The sequence below is a fragment of the Oryx dammah genome, unplaced genomic scaffold (genome assembly GCF_014754425.2).
Source record: "Oryx dammah isolate SB20612 unplaced genomic scaffold, SCBI_Odam_1.1 HiC_scaffold_29, whole genome shotgun sequence".
NCBI lineage: Eukaryota > Metazoa > Chordata > Mammalia > Artiodactyla > Bovidae > Oryx > Oryx dammah.
Window position 1 is genome coordinate 21280826 of NW_024070213.1, and position 16693 is coordinate 21297518.

The 16693-nt window shown below is 41.1% G+C and overlaps 1 protein-coding gene across 2 annotated transcripts in view; it reads left to right on the forward strand.

Moving 5' to 3' along the window:
* The first annotated feature begins 425 nt into the window (after positions 1 to 425).
* BORCS5 (BLOC-1 related complex subunit 5) overlaps positions 426 to 16693 on the forward strand; it is a 98076-nt gene continuing 81808 nt past the window's right edge. Inside the window, exons 1-2 of one of the 2 annotated variants that reach the window (XM_040235202.1) lie at positions 426 to 510; positions 3421 to 3564. In XM_040235202.1, coding sequence (XP_040091136.1) covers position 510; positions 3421 to 3564 — 145 coding nt within the window. In that variant the 5' untranslated portion in view covers positions 426 to 509. Of the gene's footprint in view, positions 890 to 3420; positions 3565 to 16693 lie in introns of both variants that reach the window. The other variant, XM_040235201.1, reaches the window with a different exon arrangement.

The window sequence follows — 16693 nt, forward strand, 5'->3', positions numbered from 1 at the left end:
CAAGCTGTGCAACAAGAGAAGTCATCTCAGTGAGAAGCCCAGCAGGCACCTTAGTAAAGAGTAGCCGCTGTACCACACAACTAGAGAAAGCCCTCCTGAAGCAAGGAAGACCCAGCACAACCAAAAATAAATATAAACAAATGTCATTTTAAAAAATGAAAAAGGGCAATACGTTAAAAAAAAAAAAAAAAACCGCAAACACAGGTAAAAACAACCCCCTCAAAAACCTATTAGTAGATTTCTAACTATAGAGGTAACTTTCCTAGCGTGTAGATGATGCTTAAAGGTGACTCGCATCATTACCATAGGAACCAACTCAGTCTTAGGAGCGGCTCTGCATTTGAGGCGATCTGGCCCTTTAAGGCTGCGCCCGCTGTACTAGGTAGCTTGAGTTTCCCTGCCCTCCCTCGGGCAGGGGGCGGGGCACTCTAACCCGGAACTGACCGCCGAGCGCAGCCGTCGCTGCCAATCCGCGTCGCGGAAGGAACGAACCTGTGGCCCCTGGAGCGAGTGAGTGATTGCGGCGCCGCCCGCGGGTCGCAGGCGTGGCTGGTTCCCGGCGTTCACCCGCCTCCTTGCCTTTGGTTTCCCCAAAGAAGGCGGGCGGGCGAGCGGCGTGCATCGCCGCGGTGCTTCCCTGCAAGCCTTTCCCCAAATAGGGCCTCTTCTTCCCTCACCGTCCGCGCCCCCGCGTGGGCTGGGCGCGCCATCCCCACATCGCAGCCGGTGTAGTCTGTGCATCTCGGTCCCCCGGTCCCTGCTCTGTCGCCCCTCCGCCTGAGCGGTCGCCGCCCGTTCCGTCGTTCCTCTGCTGCCACCGCTGCCGGCATCATGGGCAGTGAGCAGAGCTCCGAGGCCGAGAGCCGACCCAACGATCTGAACTCCTCAGGTCGGTGTCCTAACTACTTCCACCCTTCTCCAGCCAGCCCTGCCTGCATGCCGGGCGGGCTGCCTGAAAAAAAAAAAAAAAAAAAAAGCCATCATCTGTCCTAGCCTTAATTCCCCCGATGGAAACCAGTGCTGTGATTGCAAGCTAAACCAGCGTGGGCGCCCAAGCCCATTTTTGATTTTCAAAACAGCTGTTCGTCTCAGCTGCAGCTTACTCCTTCAAAGACGATCTAATTAATATTTGGCTTTAGTATTCATGACTGTCAGGGTGAGATTGGGGTCGCACAGTGGATGGGTCATAGAACCTCAAAGAACAGATTCGTCTTTAAAAGTGGGTCCTAGAAATTCCTTTTGAGAAGGGGCGTGTGACAGGTGTACAATCGCTTTGAACCCTTGCGTGCGAACATGTCCAGAAACTGCATCTTCCCATCGGAAGGTGTCTCGGCTCCCTTTCTCATATAGACGTTGGCCATGAGGGCAAGTTCTGATGTTTTGCCCTGCTCTTTCCGCATCCGTATTTTTTAGATTTCTCTTCGAGTTTAATGTAGAAATGGGACGAATTTTGTTCCTGTAATGTAGTGAGCGCTCAAACAGCTGATGCTTAATTGAGGATCGTTTTTGCCTTTATTTTTTTATTTGCTACACACTAAACCCTAGGACCACTGGGGCTGCCCTGGATAATAAGCTCTGGAGTGGTTAATCCAAACTGGCTTATAACTGGGGCCTAAAAAGAGTTCTGGTCATAAATAGGACTGCTCTGACTTTGGTAGGACGTGTAATCCAGAAAGGTAGAAGTTAACAGAGCTAGAGGTATTCCACACTGAAATGTGACCTTCAAGGCTAGTTCAGACCATTCTGGGGGCTAGATTGAGATAGCTTTTAACTGTGAACAGTATCTATGGCTACATTTTTATTTCTTTGGAAGATCCAGAATGCAGTATCTTATAACAAATATGGTAATAATTGTTATCCTTTACTTTCTTGCTTCTGTGTCAGGCCAGAATCATGTTTTGCAAGAAGCCTGTCATCTTTTTAATAGGCTTGTTCGCCTTCTAACCAACAGCATGGGTTCTGACCAGTACCAGAGCATACTAACCAATACTAACCAATACTGCCAAATCGTATAGGCTAAGCGCGTCACATGTGTTCATGTTAAATCCTCTCAGTAGCCCCATTTTACAGACAAGTAGTAGAGGCTACCTCGGAGAAGGCAATGGCACCCCACTCCAATACTCTTGCCTGGAAAATCTCATGGACGGAGGAGCCTGGTGGGCTGCCGTCTGTGGGGTCACACAGAGTCGGACATGACTGAAGTGACTTAACAGCAGCAGCAGTAGAGGCTACCTAGAATCTAGTGAAGTCTGTTATCCTCTGGAGTCTGGGGATGGAGGAATCACTTTGTCCCAGGAAAGATTTTTGGCTTGAGGTTTGTAAAAACATTAGGTAAATTACCAAAAGAGGCTAAGAGATTTCTTGAAGAGCAGTGAAAGCAGCTGAGATTCTGAGTGAAGACCAAGCCTCCAGAGACTTTAGCCTGCAGGAGGCAGGATGGTTCTATGGCATGTTTGGATCAACCTTTGAGACATGATTATGGTAAGCCTGCAAATACTACCTTCTAGAGTGTAAAACAATAAAGATTCATTCTTGCCCCAACCAGATGTTTGGGAATGCAGGATGTCTTGGTCTGGGGCGTCCTTAAATCACTTCCTTCTAAATGGCTTACATTTGCCTAGAAACCTGAAATTGATCTGCCTCTTTAGCAGTCCTTCAAATTTCTTAATTTTGGCTCAGCCTACAGTTGTCCCACTGGTTTTCTGCCCTGTGACTTTAAGGGGCAACGGGGCTGGTGTGGTCATCTAGGGTTGAGAATTAGGGTGTTTTTTTTTTTTTTTTTGCTATAACTAGGATCTATTCAACATACCAAGCTTACTGTGGTAGGGTGGCTACCGCTTTGCAATCCCAGCATGGCAGGGATGGGCCATGTATACCAATAATCCATTTACCTCCCATTTTCTTCGTAACTCTGTCTCTAGCACTGTTGACCTTGAGTAAGTCACAGCTAAATCTTGTACCCTTGTTTTCTCACTGGGAAATAGGGACAAACATCAGGAGGATCAAAGAAACAAAAATTAAAAACAATCTGCTTATTTTGTGTGTTGAATAAACTTCTAGTTACAGAAGCACTTTTATAGATGGCACATGTGTGTTGCTTATTCGTGTCTGACTCTTTGCTACCCCATGGACCGTAGCCCACTAGGCTCTTTGGTCCATAGAATTCTCCAGGCAGGAATACTGGAGTGGGTTGCCATTTCCTTCTCCAATGGATGGCATATGTTCCTGTAAAGTTTGAGGATTTTTTAACACCATAGAAAACAGAGGTCCTCTGTAATTCATCTCCCCTACTCAAGCCCCCACCATAGGGTAAGTACGGTTAGCACTTTTTTATGTGTAAGAATGTCCTTTTTAATGTCTTGTTGAGACAGAGGTGGCTAAATAACATGCAACTCCTGAGCGATGTAACTTTATTTTCAGTGACTCCTTCTCCAGCTAAGCATAGAGCCAAGATGGACGATATTGTGGTTGTAGCTCAAGGCTCCCAGGCCTCAAGGAATGTCAGCAACGATCCTGATGTCATCAAGTTGCAAGAGATTCCAACCTTCCAGCCACTTTTGAAAGGTAAGGGTTTGCATTAAAGAAAATTTATTGACGTATAGTTGATTTACCAGATTGTGTTAATTTCAGGTATACTGCAAAGTGATTCAGTTATGTGTTTGTGTGTGATATATTCTTTTTCAGATTCTTTTCTATTATAGGTTATTACAGGATATTGAATATAGTAAGTCCCCCACTGACATCAGGGGACAGACCTTCCAGACAGAAAGTCAGTAAAATAACAGAGATCCTAACTGACACAACAGAACAATTATACTTAATTGATATCTATAGGTCTCTCTGGGCTTCCCTGGTGGCTCAGATCGTAAAGAATCTGCTTGCAATGTGGGAAACCTGGGAAAGAATGGGAAGACCCCTTGGGGAAGGGCATGGCAACCCACTCCAGAATTCTTGCCTGGAGAATTCCATGAACAGAGGAGCCTGGTTGGCTAGAGTCCATGGGTCACAAAGACTCAGACACGACTGAGCAGCTAGCACACTTACAAAGTATTATGTGGGTGTCCCAAAGACCAATGATTTTTCTCTTAACTGAATGAGATTCTGCTGTAAGAATTACTCTTTCTGTTTTCCTCTCCTCACAAAAAATGAGGAACTACAACTGATTTAGTTGACCTTCCTTGATTTACTTAACCTGGTCCAGTATAATAGAAAACATCTTACATTTATAGAACTATTTATATTAAAAGTTTCCTTCCCCTACACAACAGATATTAACTCTTTAGTTCTTACATCATTACATATGTTTCAATGATTTGTGCCTAATCAGACAACTAGCAGATAGAGGCTGAACTTCAACCTGTATCACTATAGTCAAATCTACTAGTTACACTATTCCACGCTGTTCTTAAAAAACAAAAATAAACCCAAATGGTGCTTTACAAATGGTCCATGTACCATCTCATTCTTCCCAGTGCTTCATCTGCTTTACAGATGAGGAAATACAAGCTTTCAGTCTTTCCCCGCAGGCCTCAGTGGTAGACTTCAGTAAACTCGTCTGGTTCTTACACAGAACGTTGTATCCTGTTACCCACCTTCTCATTAGTTTCTGTTGTTTTAAGGAATATGTGATTCTCCAAAGAAGCCAGCATTAATGAATTTTCCATCTTCATATATCCTTTTAAATCAGATTTAAAAGATACACCTTTATCTTTAGAAACTTAGAGGAGGACACTTGTGTTCTGTCCTTGATTGCTTCTGGAGTTGCAAGTAGTGCTGTTCATAGTCACCCTGATCACGCCTCTGCTTCCTGTTAACTGTGCCCTTTCTCCTCCCAAAGTCTTTCCGTCTTCCTCTCCTCACAAAAAATGAGGAACTGTAAATGATGTAGTTGACCTACCCTGGTTTACTTAAACTGGTATAGTATAATATAGAAAACGTCTTACATTTATAGAACCGGCTGAGGCCTGTGTAATCTATTTTTGTCCCCACTTTAAGAAGTGAAAGTGTTAGTCCCGCAGTTGCGTCTGACTCTTTGTGACTCATTGCACTGTAGCCCACCAGGCTCCTCTGTCAATGGGATTCTCCAGGCAAGAATACTGAAGTGCGGAGCCATTCCCTTCTCCAGGGGGATCTTCCAAACCCAGGGATTGAACCTGGGTCTCCTGCGTTGCAGGCAGATTCTTTTACTCTCTGAGCCACCAGGGAAGCCCCCGTCCCGCTTTCAGTTCAGTTCAGTCGCTCAGTCGTGTCCAGCTCTTTGCGACCCTGTGAATCGCAGCACGCCAGGCCTCCCTGTCCATCACCAACTCCCAGAGTCTACCCAAACCCATGTCCATCGAGTCTGTGATGCCATCCAGCCACCTCATCCTCTGTTGTTCCCTTCTCCTCCTGCCCCTAATCCTTCCCCTGATTAGGGTCTTTTCCAGTGAGTCAACTCTTTAGGGAAATTCTGAAAGCAAACAAAAAACTAAAAGAAAAAAACAAAAAAACCCAGAACTTTGAGATATATGTAATATTTTTCTGGAATTACTGTTTCTTCTTTGAGCATTTGAACTAACTCATACTTTATGATAAGTTGACTAGTATGGGAAGCATCTACGAGAAGGTTTGGTGTTAAGGCAAGCTAATCTCAGATTTAAGATCGTCCCTGGGAACTCTGGGAGTGAATAGTTAGTGCACTGCAGTTAATGCGGCACAGCTGGATGTGGTTGCATTGCTCCCTGGATTTTATTATTTTTGTTCCAAGTGTAGTTGATTTGCAGTAGTCTGTTAGTTTCAGGTGTACAGCATAATGATTCAGTATTTTGTAGACTATGTTCCATTATAGGTTGTTTCAATATAATGGGCATAATTTCCTGTGCTATACAGTATATCCATGTGGCTTATCTATTTTATGTATAATAGTTTGCATGTGTTAATTTCATACCTCTAATTTGTCCCTCCCCACTTCTTCTCCTCTTTAGTAACTACAAGTTGTTTTTTTTTCTACATCTGTAAGTCTACTTCTGTTTTGCATATACTTCATTTTTATTATTTTTTAGATTCTGCATATACGTGATGTGATATATAGTATTTGTCTTTTATCTCTCTGACTTCGGTCATGAAGCAGAATATTCTCCAGGTCCATCTACATTGCTGCAAATGGCAGTATTTCATTCTTTTCTAAGGCTAATATTCCATTGTATATATATTACCACAACTTAATCTGGTAATCTGTTGATGAGCACTTGGTTGTTTCCATATCTATCTTGTTACTTATAAATCATGCTGCTGTGAGCATTGGGGTGCATGTATCTTTTCAATTTAGTGTTTGTTTTTTCTGGATATATGCCCAGGAGTGGGATTGCTGGATCGTATGGTAGTACTATTTTTAGTTTTTTAAGGAACCTCCATACTGTTTTCCCACAGTGGCTGTACCAAATTATGTTCTCACCAACAGTTTGCAAGACTTCCATAACCTGGATTTTAACTGGGACCTGGCTACCAACTGGCTGTGTTGGTAGCTTTCTTTGCTACCTGGCTTTTTTCGCGAGGAAAGCTCGCAAAAAGTAGCTTGTAGTTAAGAGGAATCTTGAGAGTTGGTCACTGAAGGTAGAAAAATCACTTTATGAGAGTGCTGAGAGCGATGTGAAAACAGAAATGGCAACAAGAGGCAGTGGCCAGGCTGTCGGGAAACAAAAAAAGCCAGTGAATATTTAAGTTACTGCTCATGCTTCACTCGTGAAGAAGAAACGTCTCGGACAGTGATTAGAAAAGGTAGGCCAGGGAGACAGTTGGGTGGAAATAGTAAGTATAGTCATGATATTAACAGCAGTTGTAGCTAATCCTCACCTCCCATACTATGTGTGTCCTTTTTTCCTTTCCCCACTTCCTCCCTTCTTGCTTTCCTCGCTTCCCCCTTTCCCTCCTTCACTTCTTTTCTTTCTTTCCCTCCTTCCTTTCTTTTGCTGCAGTGGGTCTTAGTTGCAGCATGCAGAATTTTCCTCGGCGGTATGTGGCGTCTAGTTCCCTGATCAGAAACTGAACCCTGGACCCCTGCACTGGGGGGGGCAGCATCCTAACCACCTGACCGCCAGGGATGTCCTTTGTTCTTTCCGCTTTCTAGATTAAACATTGGCATTTAGAGAGCTTCAGTTCACGGCCTAGAGAACTGCCATCTCAAGTTGGCGTCTGGATATCCAGTTTTAACTATTTTGTACGTGGAATAAGACTCAGTTTCAGACTCATAGATGCAGAGAATGCATTGGTGGTTGCCAGAGGGGAGGGGAGGTACAGGCTTGCAGTTATAAAATAGACAAGTCCCAGGGTGTAAAGCACAGCAACAGGAATATAATTGGTAATACTGTAATAACTCTCTGTGTTGATAGATGGTACCTAGATTTATCATGGTCATCTTTTTGTAAGGTATATAAATATCAAATTACCATTGTACACCTGAAACAAATATAGTATTAGAAGTTCGTTATACTTTTTTTAAAAAAAAAGACAACTCAGTTTCCAATTCTAGGGAAACCCATGGTAAAAATCACGAGGCTGTAAAGGGAAATAGGGTGATGGATGTCAGCTGGTTTGGATTTTCAGGTGCCTTGTTCCTTACAGAGCCTCCTGCCTTTTTTAAAAAAAAATTATTTACTTATTATTTTTGGCTGTGTCGAGTCTTAGTTGTGGTGTGTAGGCTTAGTTGGCCCATGGCATGTGGGATCCTAGTTCCCCCGACCAGGGATGGAACCCACGTCCTTTGCATTGGAAGGTGGTTTCTTAAACGCTGGACCACCAGGGAAGGAAGTCCTGAGCCTTCTGCTTTGATAATGTTCTGCCTGGTATAAAGCCCCGCATCTGCCTACAGGACTGGGCCGGGGTGACTCATCACGGTTGCCTTTATTCCTAATCTCTTTTTTCCCTCCTCTGCTGCTTTCGGGATGAGGCTGTTTCTCAAAGTAGTAAAAGGGCCACACAGTGAGGGCTGTGCCTGCAGGTTTTATTTCAGAAAGCTTTATTCAAGTTAATGACAGTGTATTCTTTCAAAACAATATATTCAAGCCCTGCACAGAGTTCAGTATTGTTCTATAATGTCATCTGATACAGTGCTAATGCTGGTGGGTGATCTGCGGAGGCTGTGCCTGGGCGAGTTTGGGGCGATTTCTCTGACTGAGGTAATGTGTGCGTTTTTGTGTTTGTTTTTTTTTTATAAGCAAGCAGATTCTTTCTTTGTTCTTAACCCTTTTGGGTAAACATCCCAGGGTATAATTTATGGTCCACACAAATGCCAAGTAACATTACATTAGCAAGGTTCCTCTTTTAAGCCTAAAGAATTTCCTTTCTTTCCTAGAAGTCTCTGAAGTAGCAGCTTATTTTGAAATGTAACACACTTAAGAGAAAAGCAGAAATTAAAAAATTAGAAAGTAGCAACAAATGACTGTGACAGCACAAAAGCAAAGTGTAGATTTGATGCAAATTAGATTCTCAGAGGATTTCTTACTTAAAGTTCAACCACTCATATTTTTTAATGAATCTCACTGTTTTTTATGTCATTCTGCAGAAATGAAATACAAGGGAAATGCAATATTGATGTTTTGTATATCAAAGTTATAAGACTGTTCACTCCTGGTGATAAATATATGTGCATGGGAGTGCGGACATGATGGTGTGTACACATATGATGTTTTTGCAACTGACCTTGGATACAAACATAATACTGTCTTGTTGCCTAGGAAGGGGACAGTCTTATTATCAACATATTAGTGTAAAAGCTTCAGTGGTACTAAGCAGATCTGTTGGGAGTTCTGTGCTTGGTTGTTAAGAAGATGATATACATGAAGGTGGAGAAAGCAATGGCACCCCACTCCAGTACTCTTGCCTGGAAAATACTATGGACAGAGGAGCCTGGTAGGCTGCAGTCCATGGGGTTGCTAAGAGTCGGACATGACTGAGTGACTTCCCTTTCACTTTTCACTTTCATGCATTGGCGAAGGAAATGGCAACCCACTCCAGTGTTCTTGCCTGGAGAATCCCAGGGATGAGGGAGCCTGGTGGGCTGCCGTCTATGGGGTTGTACAGAGTCGGACATGACTGAAGCGACTTAGCAATACATGAAGGAGGTTTTGACGATTAAAAAGAGCCTGAGGCTTTCCTTGGTGGAGCAAAATCTCGCAAAACATCAGTGAAGGTTCTGAAATCATGTGTAATGTAGGGAGATAGTGCTTGAAGTTTAAGTGGAAGACGGTGGGTGGGAGAAGCATGAATCGATGGAAAGAGTTGATAAGAAGAACACGAGGGAGCTGGACTTCAAATGACCAGTTTATTTATGTCTTTCTCACTCACCCACCTATTAGCCAGACAAATAAAATAATAAAGGAGGTTGGCCCTGGCATTCATCAAAGACCTGCCTCTGCCACCTGCCAGGCCTTACCTCCCTCCACATTGGAAAGTGGAGTGACAAAGGAGGCAACCAGGGGTGAGTCTTAATCAGAGCCACAGTCTTCTCTGAGTGACTTAATGGTGATCTCCAGACCCATGGTTGATCCTAACAGTATAGTTTCCCCCCCAGATACTATCTTTGAAAGGTTGATAATTCATTCCTTTATTACCTGTTACACTGTATGTGTAATAGCGCTTCAGTTAACCTTTTAAACATGGCCGCTAACCAGCGAAGTGTGAGTCTTATTCAGGAGAGTGGGACATACCAGGAGAATGGTCACTTTAAACCATAGAGAAGATTTGTGAGAGCAGCCTCACTTTGTTCCTCACTCCAGTAAATCTCTGTGCCTGTATCCATTCTTGTTTCTTTCCGTGAAGTCTCTAAGAAGGTGTGTCTGTGTCTTTTATTAAAGACCCTTAAATAATATCTTTTAAAGAAATTAAGAGAAGGAAACCTATATATAGAATATTTACTCATGTGCTTATCATTTCATGAATTCTTGATCCCTTCCTATAGACTGAAGCTTCCATTGATGAAATTTGTTCTTAGTTTGAAGAACTTCTTGTAGCATTTCTTACAGTGCAGGTCAGCTGGAAGCAAATTCTTTCTGTTTTTATTTATATAAGAATGTTAGTTTTGCTCATTATTGTTATAAGGTTTTTTCCTTTTTTTTATGATGACTGTTTTTGAGGAGATATTGTGAGACTGTGTAATTTTGTTTTTCAAGACCATTTCTTTCACCAATTATAATATGCATTGATATTTCTTGCTTGAATTCATTATACAGTGATGGTTTCCAAATAGTGGTTTTCTGACTTTATCATTCCTTCTACATTTATTGGTTTGCAGTTTACTGTAAGGAAGACCCTTCCCTTCTCCCCAGTATTTATTCATTTATTTAAGTGGAACAGTGAATTCCTATTTTATTCAGTGGGTTATGATCTGTTAAAGTCATTACATTCAGCCTTCCATATCTGTGGGTTCCGCACCCACAGATTCACCCAAGGGCAGACTGAAAATAGGAAAAAAATTCCAGAAAGTTCCAAAAAACAAAACTTGAATTTTTCTGAGTACCAGCAACTACTTACATAGCGTTTGCATCAATTTCCATAGTATTTGCATTGTATTAGATACTATAAGTAATCTAGAGATGTTTTAAAGTATATGGGAGCACTGTGTAGGTTATATACAAATATTACACCAGTTTATATAAACGACTTGAGCATCCAGGGACTTGGTAACTGTCAGCGTCCTGGAATTAGTGCCTCCATGGACACCAAGGGATGACTATTCATTTTCAATCTCAAAATGCTCCAAATTTGGCCAGTTGAAATACTGTCAGTTTAGCTTCCTGTGTTCTTTTCATATGCTCTCATTATTCTTTGAGCATATTTTTAATTTCTGGCACATTATAATGTTCCAGAGTTACTTTGTTCTTCTCTGGCCCCAGCACTAGAATTGAGTATTTCTTTTTTTTTTTTTTTTTTTTTGAGTATTTCTTTAGGAGTGATGTTCTTTCAGTGGAGAGGGGTGTTTAGAAACCACTTCTATACCTTCTCAGTGTTTAAGCAGGAAATATACACATGTGTATATATACAAACTCACACATTAACATCAGTATTTATTTTTATATTTACTTATATATATTGAAAGAGGAGAGTGAAAAAGTTAGCTTAAAACTCAACATTCAAAAAACTAAGATCAGGGCATCTGGTCCCATCACTTCATGGCAAATAAATAGGGAAACAATGGAAACAGTGACAGAGTTTATTTTCTTGGGCTCCAAAATCACTGCAGATGGTGACTGCAGCCATGAAATTAAAAGACGCTTGCTCCTTGGAAGAAAAGCTATGACCAACCTAGATAGCATATTAAAAAGCAGAGACATTACTTTGCCAACAAAGGTCTGTCTAGTCAAGGCTGTGGTTTTTCCAGTAGTCATGTATGGATGTGAGAGTTGGACTACAAAGAAAGCTGAGCGCCAAAGAATTGATGCTTTTGAACTGTGGTGTTGGAGAAGACTCTTGAGAGTCCCTTGGTCTGTAAAGAGATCAAATCAGTCAATCCTAAATAAAATCAGCCCTGAATATTCATTGGAAGGACTGATGCCGAAGCAGAAACTCCCAATACTTTCGCCACCTGATGCAAAGAACTAACTCATATGAAAAGACCCTGATGCTGGGAAAGATTGAAGGCAGGAGGAGAAGGGAACGTCAGAGGATGAGATGGTTGGATGGCATCACCAACTCAATGGACATGAGTTTGAGCAAGCTCCAGGAGTTGGTGATGGACAGGGAAGCCTGGCGTGCTGCAGTCCATGGGGTCACAAAGAGTCAGACACAACTGAGCGACTGAACTGAGCTGATATATATTGAAAAGGATGAGTTCATACTTATGGGCTCCACATGGTCTTTGATCTGTAGGTTTATAGCTTTTTAGCAAATACTTTAGCCATTATTTCTTCAGTATTTTTCCTGTTCTTGCCTCTCCCAGTTTCTGTGTTTGACTAGTTTTGGTGTTTTCTCACAGGTCACTGATACACCATTTTTGTTTTTGTTTTTGTTTTTTTTCATTTTTGGTTTTTTAGTTGTTTTTCTTTCTGTCCTGCTTTGGATAGCTTTTATTGCTATGTTTCCAGGTTCAGTGGTCTTTTTTTCTTTTGTATCTATGCTGCCCTTAATCCCATCCAATGTATTTTTGGTGGTGGTGATTTAGTCGCTAAGTCGTGTCTGACTGTTGCGACTCCATGTACTGTACCCTGCCAGGCTCTTCAGCCCAGGGGATTCTCCAGGCAAGAATACTGGAGTGGGTTCCCATTTCCTTCTCCAGGGGATATTCCTAACCCAGGAATCGAACCCAGGTCGCATGCATTGCAGGCAGATTCTTTACCGACTGAGCTATGAGGGGAAATGTATTTAATTTCAGATAATTGTGTTTTTCAGCTTTTTATTTCACTTCCCCCTATTAAAAAAAAAAAACTTCCATTTCTTTATCGTGCTTATGTTCATTTGTCTCTTTTTGAACATATCAGATATTTTTATATTAACTCTTAACTCTTGTCAGTCTATCATTTCTGGATCTTTCTTTTTTCCTAAACGAATGAGCTTTCCCATGTCACATTTTCCCATTTTCCTACTTTTTTCATGCCTGGAAATTTTTTTACCATATGCCAAACATTGTAAATCTTATCTTTAGATGCTGGATTTTGATTCCTTTAAAGGATGTTGGACTTGGTTCTGGCATAAGTTGTCATCAGTTTGGTTCTTTCTAGGCTTGCTTTTGAGTTTGGTTAAGGCTCATCTAGAGCAGCCTAGCCTGGTTTATTAAGCCTCCCTCATTAGGCAGTACCCTTCTGATCATGCTGCCCACTGCCTTGTGTATTATGACGTCTTCCCACTCTGGCTGCTGGGAACATGAACTACTCTGAGCCCTATGTGAGTTTCAGAAATTGTTTGGCTTACTGCTGTCCTGAGCCTTTCTCCGACCTTGTGAAATTTTAGCCCATAAATTCATAGGTTAGTGCCAAGTGTTAGGGGGTGCCCTGTGCACTCTTCCAGAGTGTGCTCATGGAATACCCTCCCCTCCCATCTTCTGTTGTGTAAGTGCTAGACATCTTCATCCTGGCAAGCTCTGTCCCTCTTCAACTCACTGTGGCTGCTCTTCTTCCCTGGTTTGCATCCTGGGAGCTGCCTTCCAGCAGGGAGCTGCCTTCCAGCAGGAAGCTGGGGAAATAATAGAGCTCACTTGTCTCCCTTCTCACGGGGCTCACAGTAGCACACTACCTGTTACACAATATCTGAAAAGTGTTTTGCGTATTTTCTCTGGTTTTCTAACTGTCTATGGAAGGCATAATAGCAGGTAATCCTTCATGGGCAGAAGCAGAAATCCTCCCAAAGATGCTTTTTAATCCGTGTTTTTCTGTCAGTTGCCACTTCTTCATTTTACTTAAGCCCCTCTTTCCCACAGCTTTTGATTACTACACTAGGCATTCATTTCTGGAAAATCCTGGTAAACTCCTGTCCAGGTTCTAGTAGTCCTCCAGAGAGCGGAGGTACTAAGAGTGTAAGACACAGCTGCTGCCCTTTGAGAGCATGTCGTTTTGCTGGTTATTTCGACAGGTGAATAACTCGTAGTGTTACAGTATGTGTAATACTGGCCAGGACCCAACAGACTAGGTAGGCACGGAGGAGAGACTCATTAATTTGACCTGGGAATTTAGGGTAGGATTCACAGAGGAAGCAACACTTTAGCTGTGCTTCCAGAAATGAATGGAAGGTAGCCACCTTGAGAAGACAGGGTCAAGGATGAGATTCATGGTTTAAGATCTTTCAAGTAAATATTGGTTGGCCAGTAGGTTCACTCAGATTTTTCCCGAATGAACTTTTTTGGCTAACTTACTAAAGAGAAGTAAAAGATGCCTAAAGAGTTCTTGACTAAAATTACATCTCAGACATACTGCTTGAATTTTCTGTTCTTAGCCAGTGTATGCAGGTTACCCAAATGTATGTGGATTAAATTCTGATTTTAATTTTAAGCCGTATGACAGTAATTTACTGGAATAATTATTAGATAGTTTATGTACTGACTATTCATTCTGTTCTGTTTCTTTAAACTTTTCATATGTGTTATGTTATGATTTGAAGCAAAATATACATGGTTTATTTTACTTTAGCTAGAACCCAAGGATATATCCTTTGGCTTCGGGAGACAATGAAGGACAGGGAGGACTGGCAGGCTGCAGTCCATGGGGGCGCAGAGAGTCGGACACAACTTAGCGACTGAATAACAATGAAGGGTCTATCTTTCTAAGCAATAACTTTTCCTGCCTGAGTCAGCCTTTTACCCTGGAATATGGCACTGAAGATGGGTGTACAGTATATATTTCCTTTTAAGGTTCTAGTTTTGTCAGTAGTTTCTGCTCAGTGACAGCCTAGAGAAAGTCTAAGGCTGAACAGTATAAAATTTTGTTAGTCATTTTCAATTTTTCTTTTTTTCCAAAAATCACATATAAAAATTCTTCTATTTTAAAACACTCGGGCATTTAAAACTGAAATAGTTTTTTAAGAAAGTCAAAGTTTAAAAGGTATTTGCAGAATTTTGAAAAAATTCGATTTCTCCCAGCCCTTAAATTTTAACTGATTATTAGACATTACTTTGATGTTAATTTAATCATATTTGGAATTGGTACTACATAAGGTTCCTCACTCTGAGCACAAGTGGAAGCCACATGCTCTTTTTTAGAACTGTATACTTTATACGTTTGCTTATTCATTTAACCAAATTCATTAAGCTCTTGCTGTTCATCAGATATTGTTGGGCTAGACACACAAAAACAAAAACCATAACTCCTTCCCATGAAGAGCTCACAGATATATATTTACATATATATATATATACACATATATATAGTTTTATAAAGATACATTTATATGTTGTTCTTGTCTTTTAAAAAATATTTTATTGTAGTATAGTTGCTTTTCAATGTTGTTTCTACTGTACAGCAAAGTGAATCAGCTATCAGTTCAGTTCAGTCGCTCAGTCGTGTCCGACTCTTTGCGACCCCATGAACCGCAGCACACCAGGCCTCCCTGTCCATCACCAACTCCCGGAGTTCACTCAGAATCGCATCCATTGAGTCAGTGATGCCATCCAGCCATCTCATCCTGGGTCGTCCCCTTCTCCTCCTGCCCCCAATCCCTCCCAGCATCAGAGTCTTTTCCAATGAGTCAACTCTTCGCATGAGGTGGCCAAAGTACTGGAGTTTCAGCTTTAGCATCATTCCTTCCAAAGAAATCCCAGGGCTGATCTCCTTCAGAATGGACTGGTTCGATCTCCTCACAGTCCAAGGGACTCTCAAGAGTCTTCTCCAACACCACAGTTCAAAAGCATCAATTCTTCGGCGCTCAGCCTTCTTCACAGTCCAACTCTCACATCCATACATGACTACTGGAAAAACTATAGCCTTGACTAGACAGACCTTAGTTGGCAAAGTATATATACATATATCCTCATTTTTTTGGATTTCCTTCCCACTTAGGTCTCCAGGGAGCATTGAGGAGAGTTCCCTGTGATATACAGTAGGTTCCTATTAGTTATCTATTTTATACAAAGTATTAATAGTGTATATATATCAGTCCCAATAGAGGGAAACTATTGGATTGGCCAGAAAAATTCGCAGGGGTCTTTCCGTTACATCTTACAGAAAATCACGTACACACTTTTGGGTCAACCCAATATATTGTTAACAGATAAATTGTGACCCACATGGTAAGTGGTGTAAATAAAGTGAACCTAATGGGTGGAACCATCAGAGAACCTAAGGATGGAACAACTTACTGCGTCTGAAAGAGGCTGGAAAGTTTGACTAGAATCAGAACAACTTAGAAGAATTTATATTTGTTGTCTTGATAGTGATTATTTCCAGAACTTTATTATGCATAATGTAGCCACCTGGAAAAACATTTTAAAAATTGCTGATTTTAGGGCCCCCAAACTCAAGGGAGTCTGAATCAGTAGGTTCAGATGTAAGACAACCATCTGTGTGTTGAGCTAGGGATTCTGAAATGGGTTCATAAGCAACACTTTGGAAATCAAGGAGCCAAAGTTTATGACCTTGAGTCCTCCTTGAAATCACAAAAACTAATAGATCATTCAACTAAATGATTTAGACATCTTTTTTTTTTTAAAGAGATGTGGTTATCAAAAAGGTATTTTGGAAAATGTTACTAGGTTTTTTACTATTTTTGGATGAAATCAATTATTAAAACAATGATTCACATTTAATACTTGTGCATTAAATTTTAAATTCATTGGTAATTCATTGTTTGTAGAAAAATCTGTTAAAAGTCACAGATTTTTTAATAATGTTTAAGTGTTTTTATCTCCACCAAAATTCAGTTTCATAGAAATTCAGTGAAATGCAAAGTGATATTTTAAAAAATGAGTTTGGATAATTATTTACCTTATATAGGCAGGTAAAAATCGGTAACAAAAGTTTCTAAACATGTTTACTTACATATGAAATTGTCAATAGACAAATGTGTAGAAATAAAAATGCAGTTTTGGTTTCCCAGATTTTTGGAACAGACAGACAACCATTGGGGATTTCTTTGTTCTTCATTCAGTCTTTTAAATTAAGGGCTTTTCTCTAACTTATAATTAAAATATTAGTATCATTTATTTCCATAAATTTTATGTCAAAATTACTATTTAAGCAGCTGCAAGAATGGGCTCTCCAGACGGCTCAGTGATAAAGAACCTGCCTGCGTGCCGGAG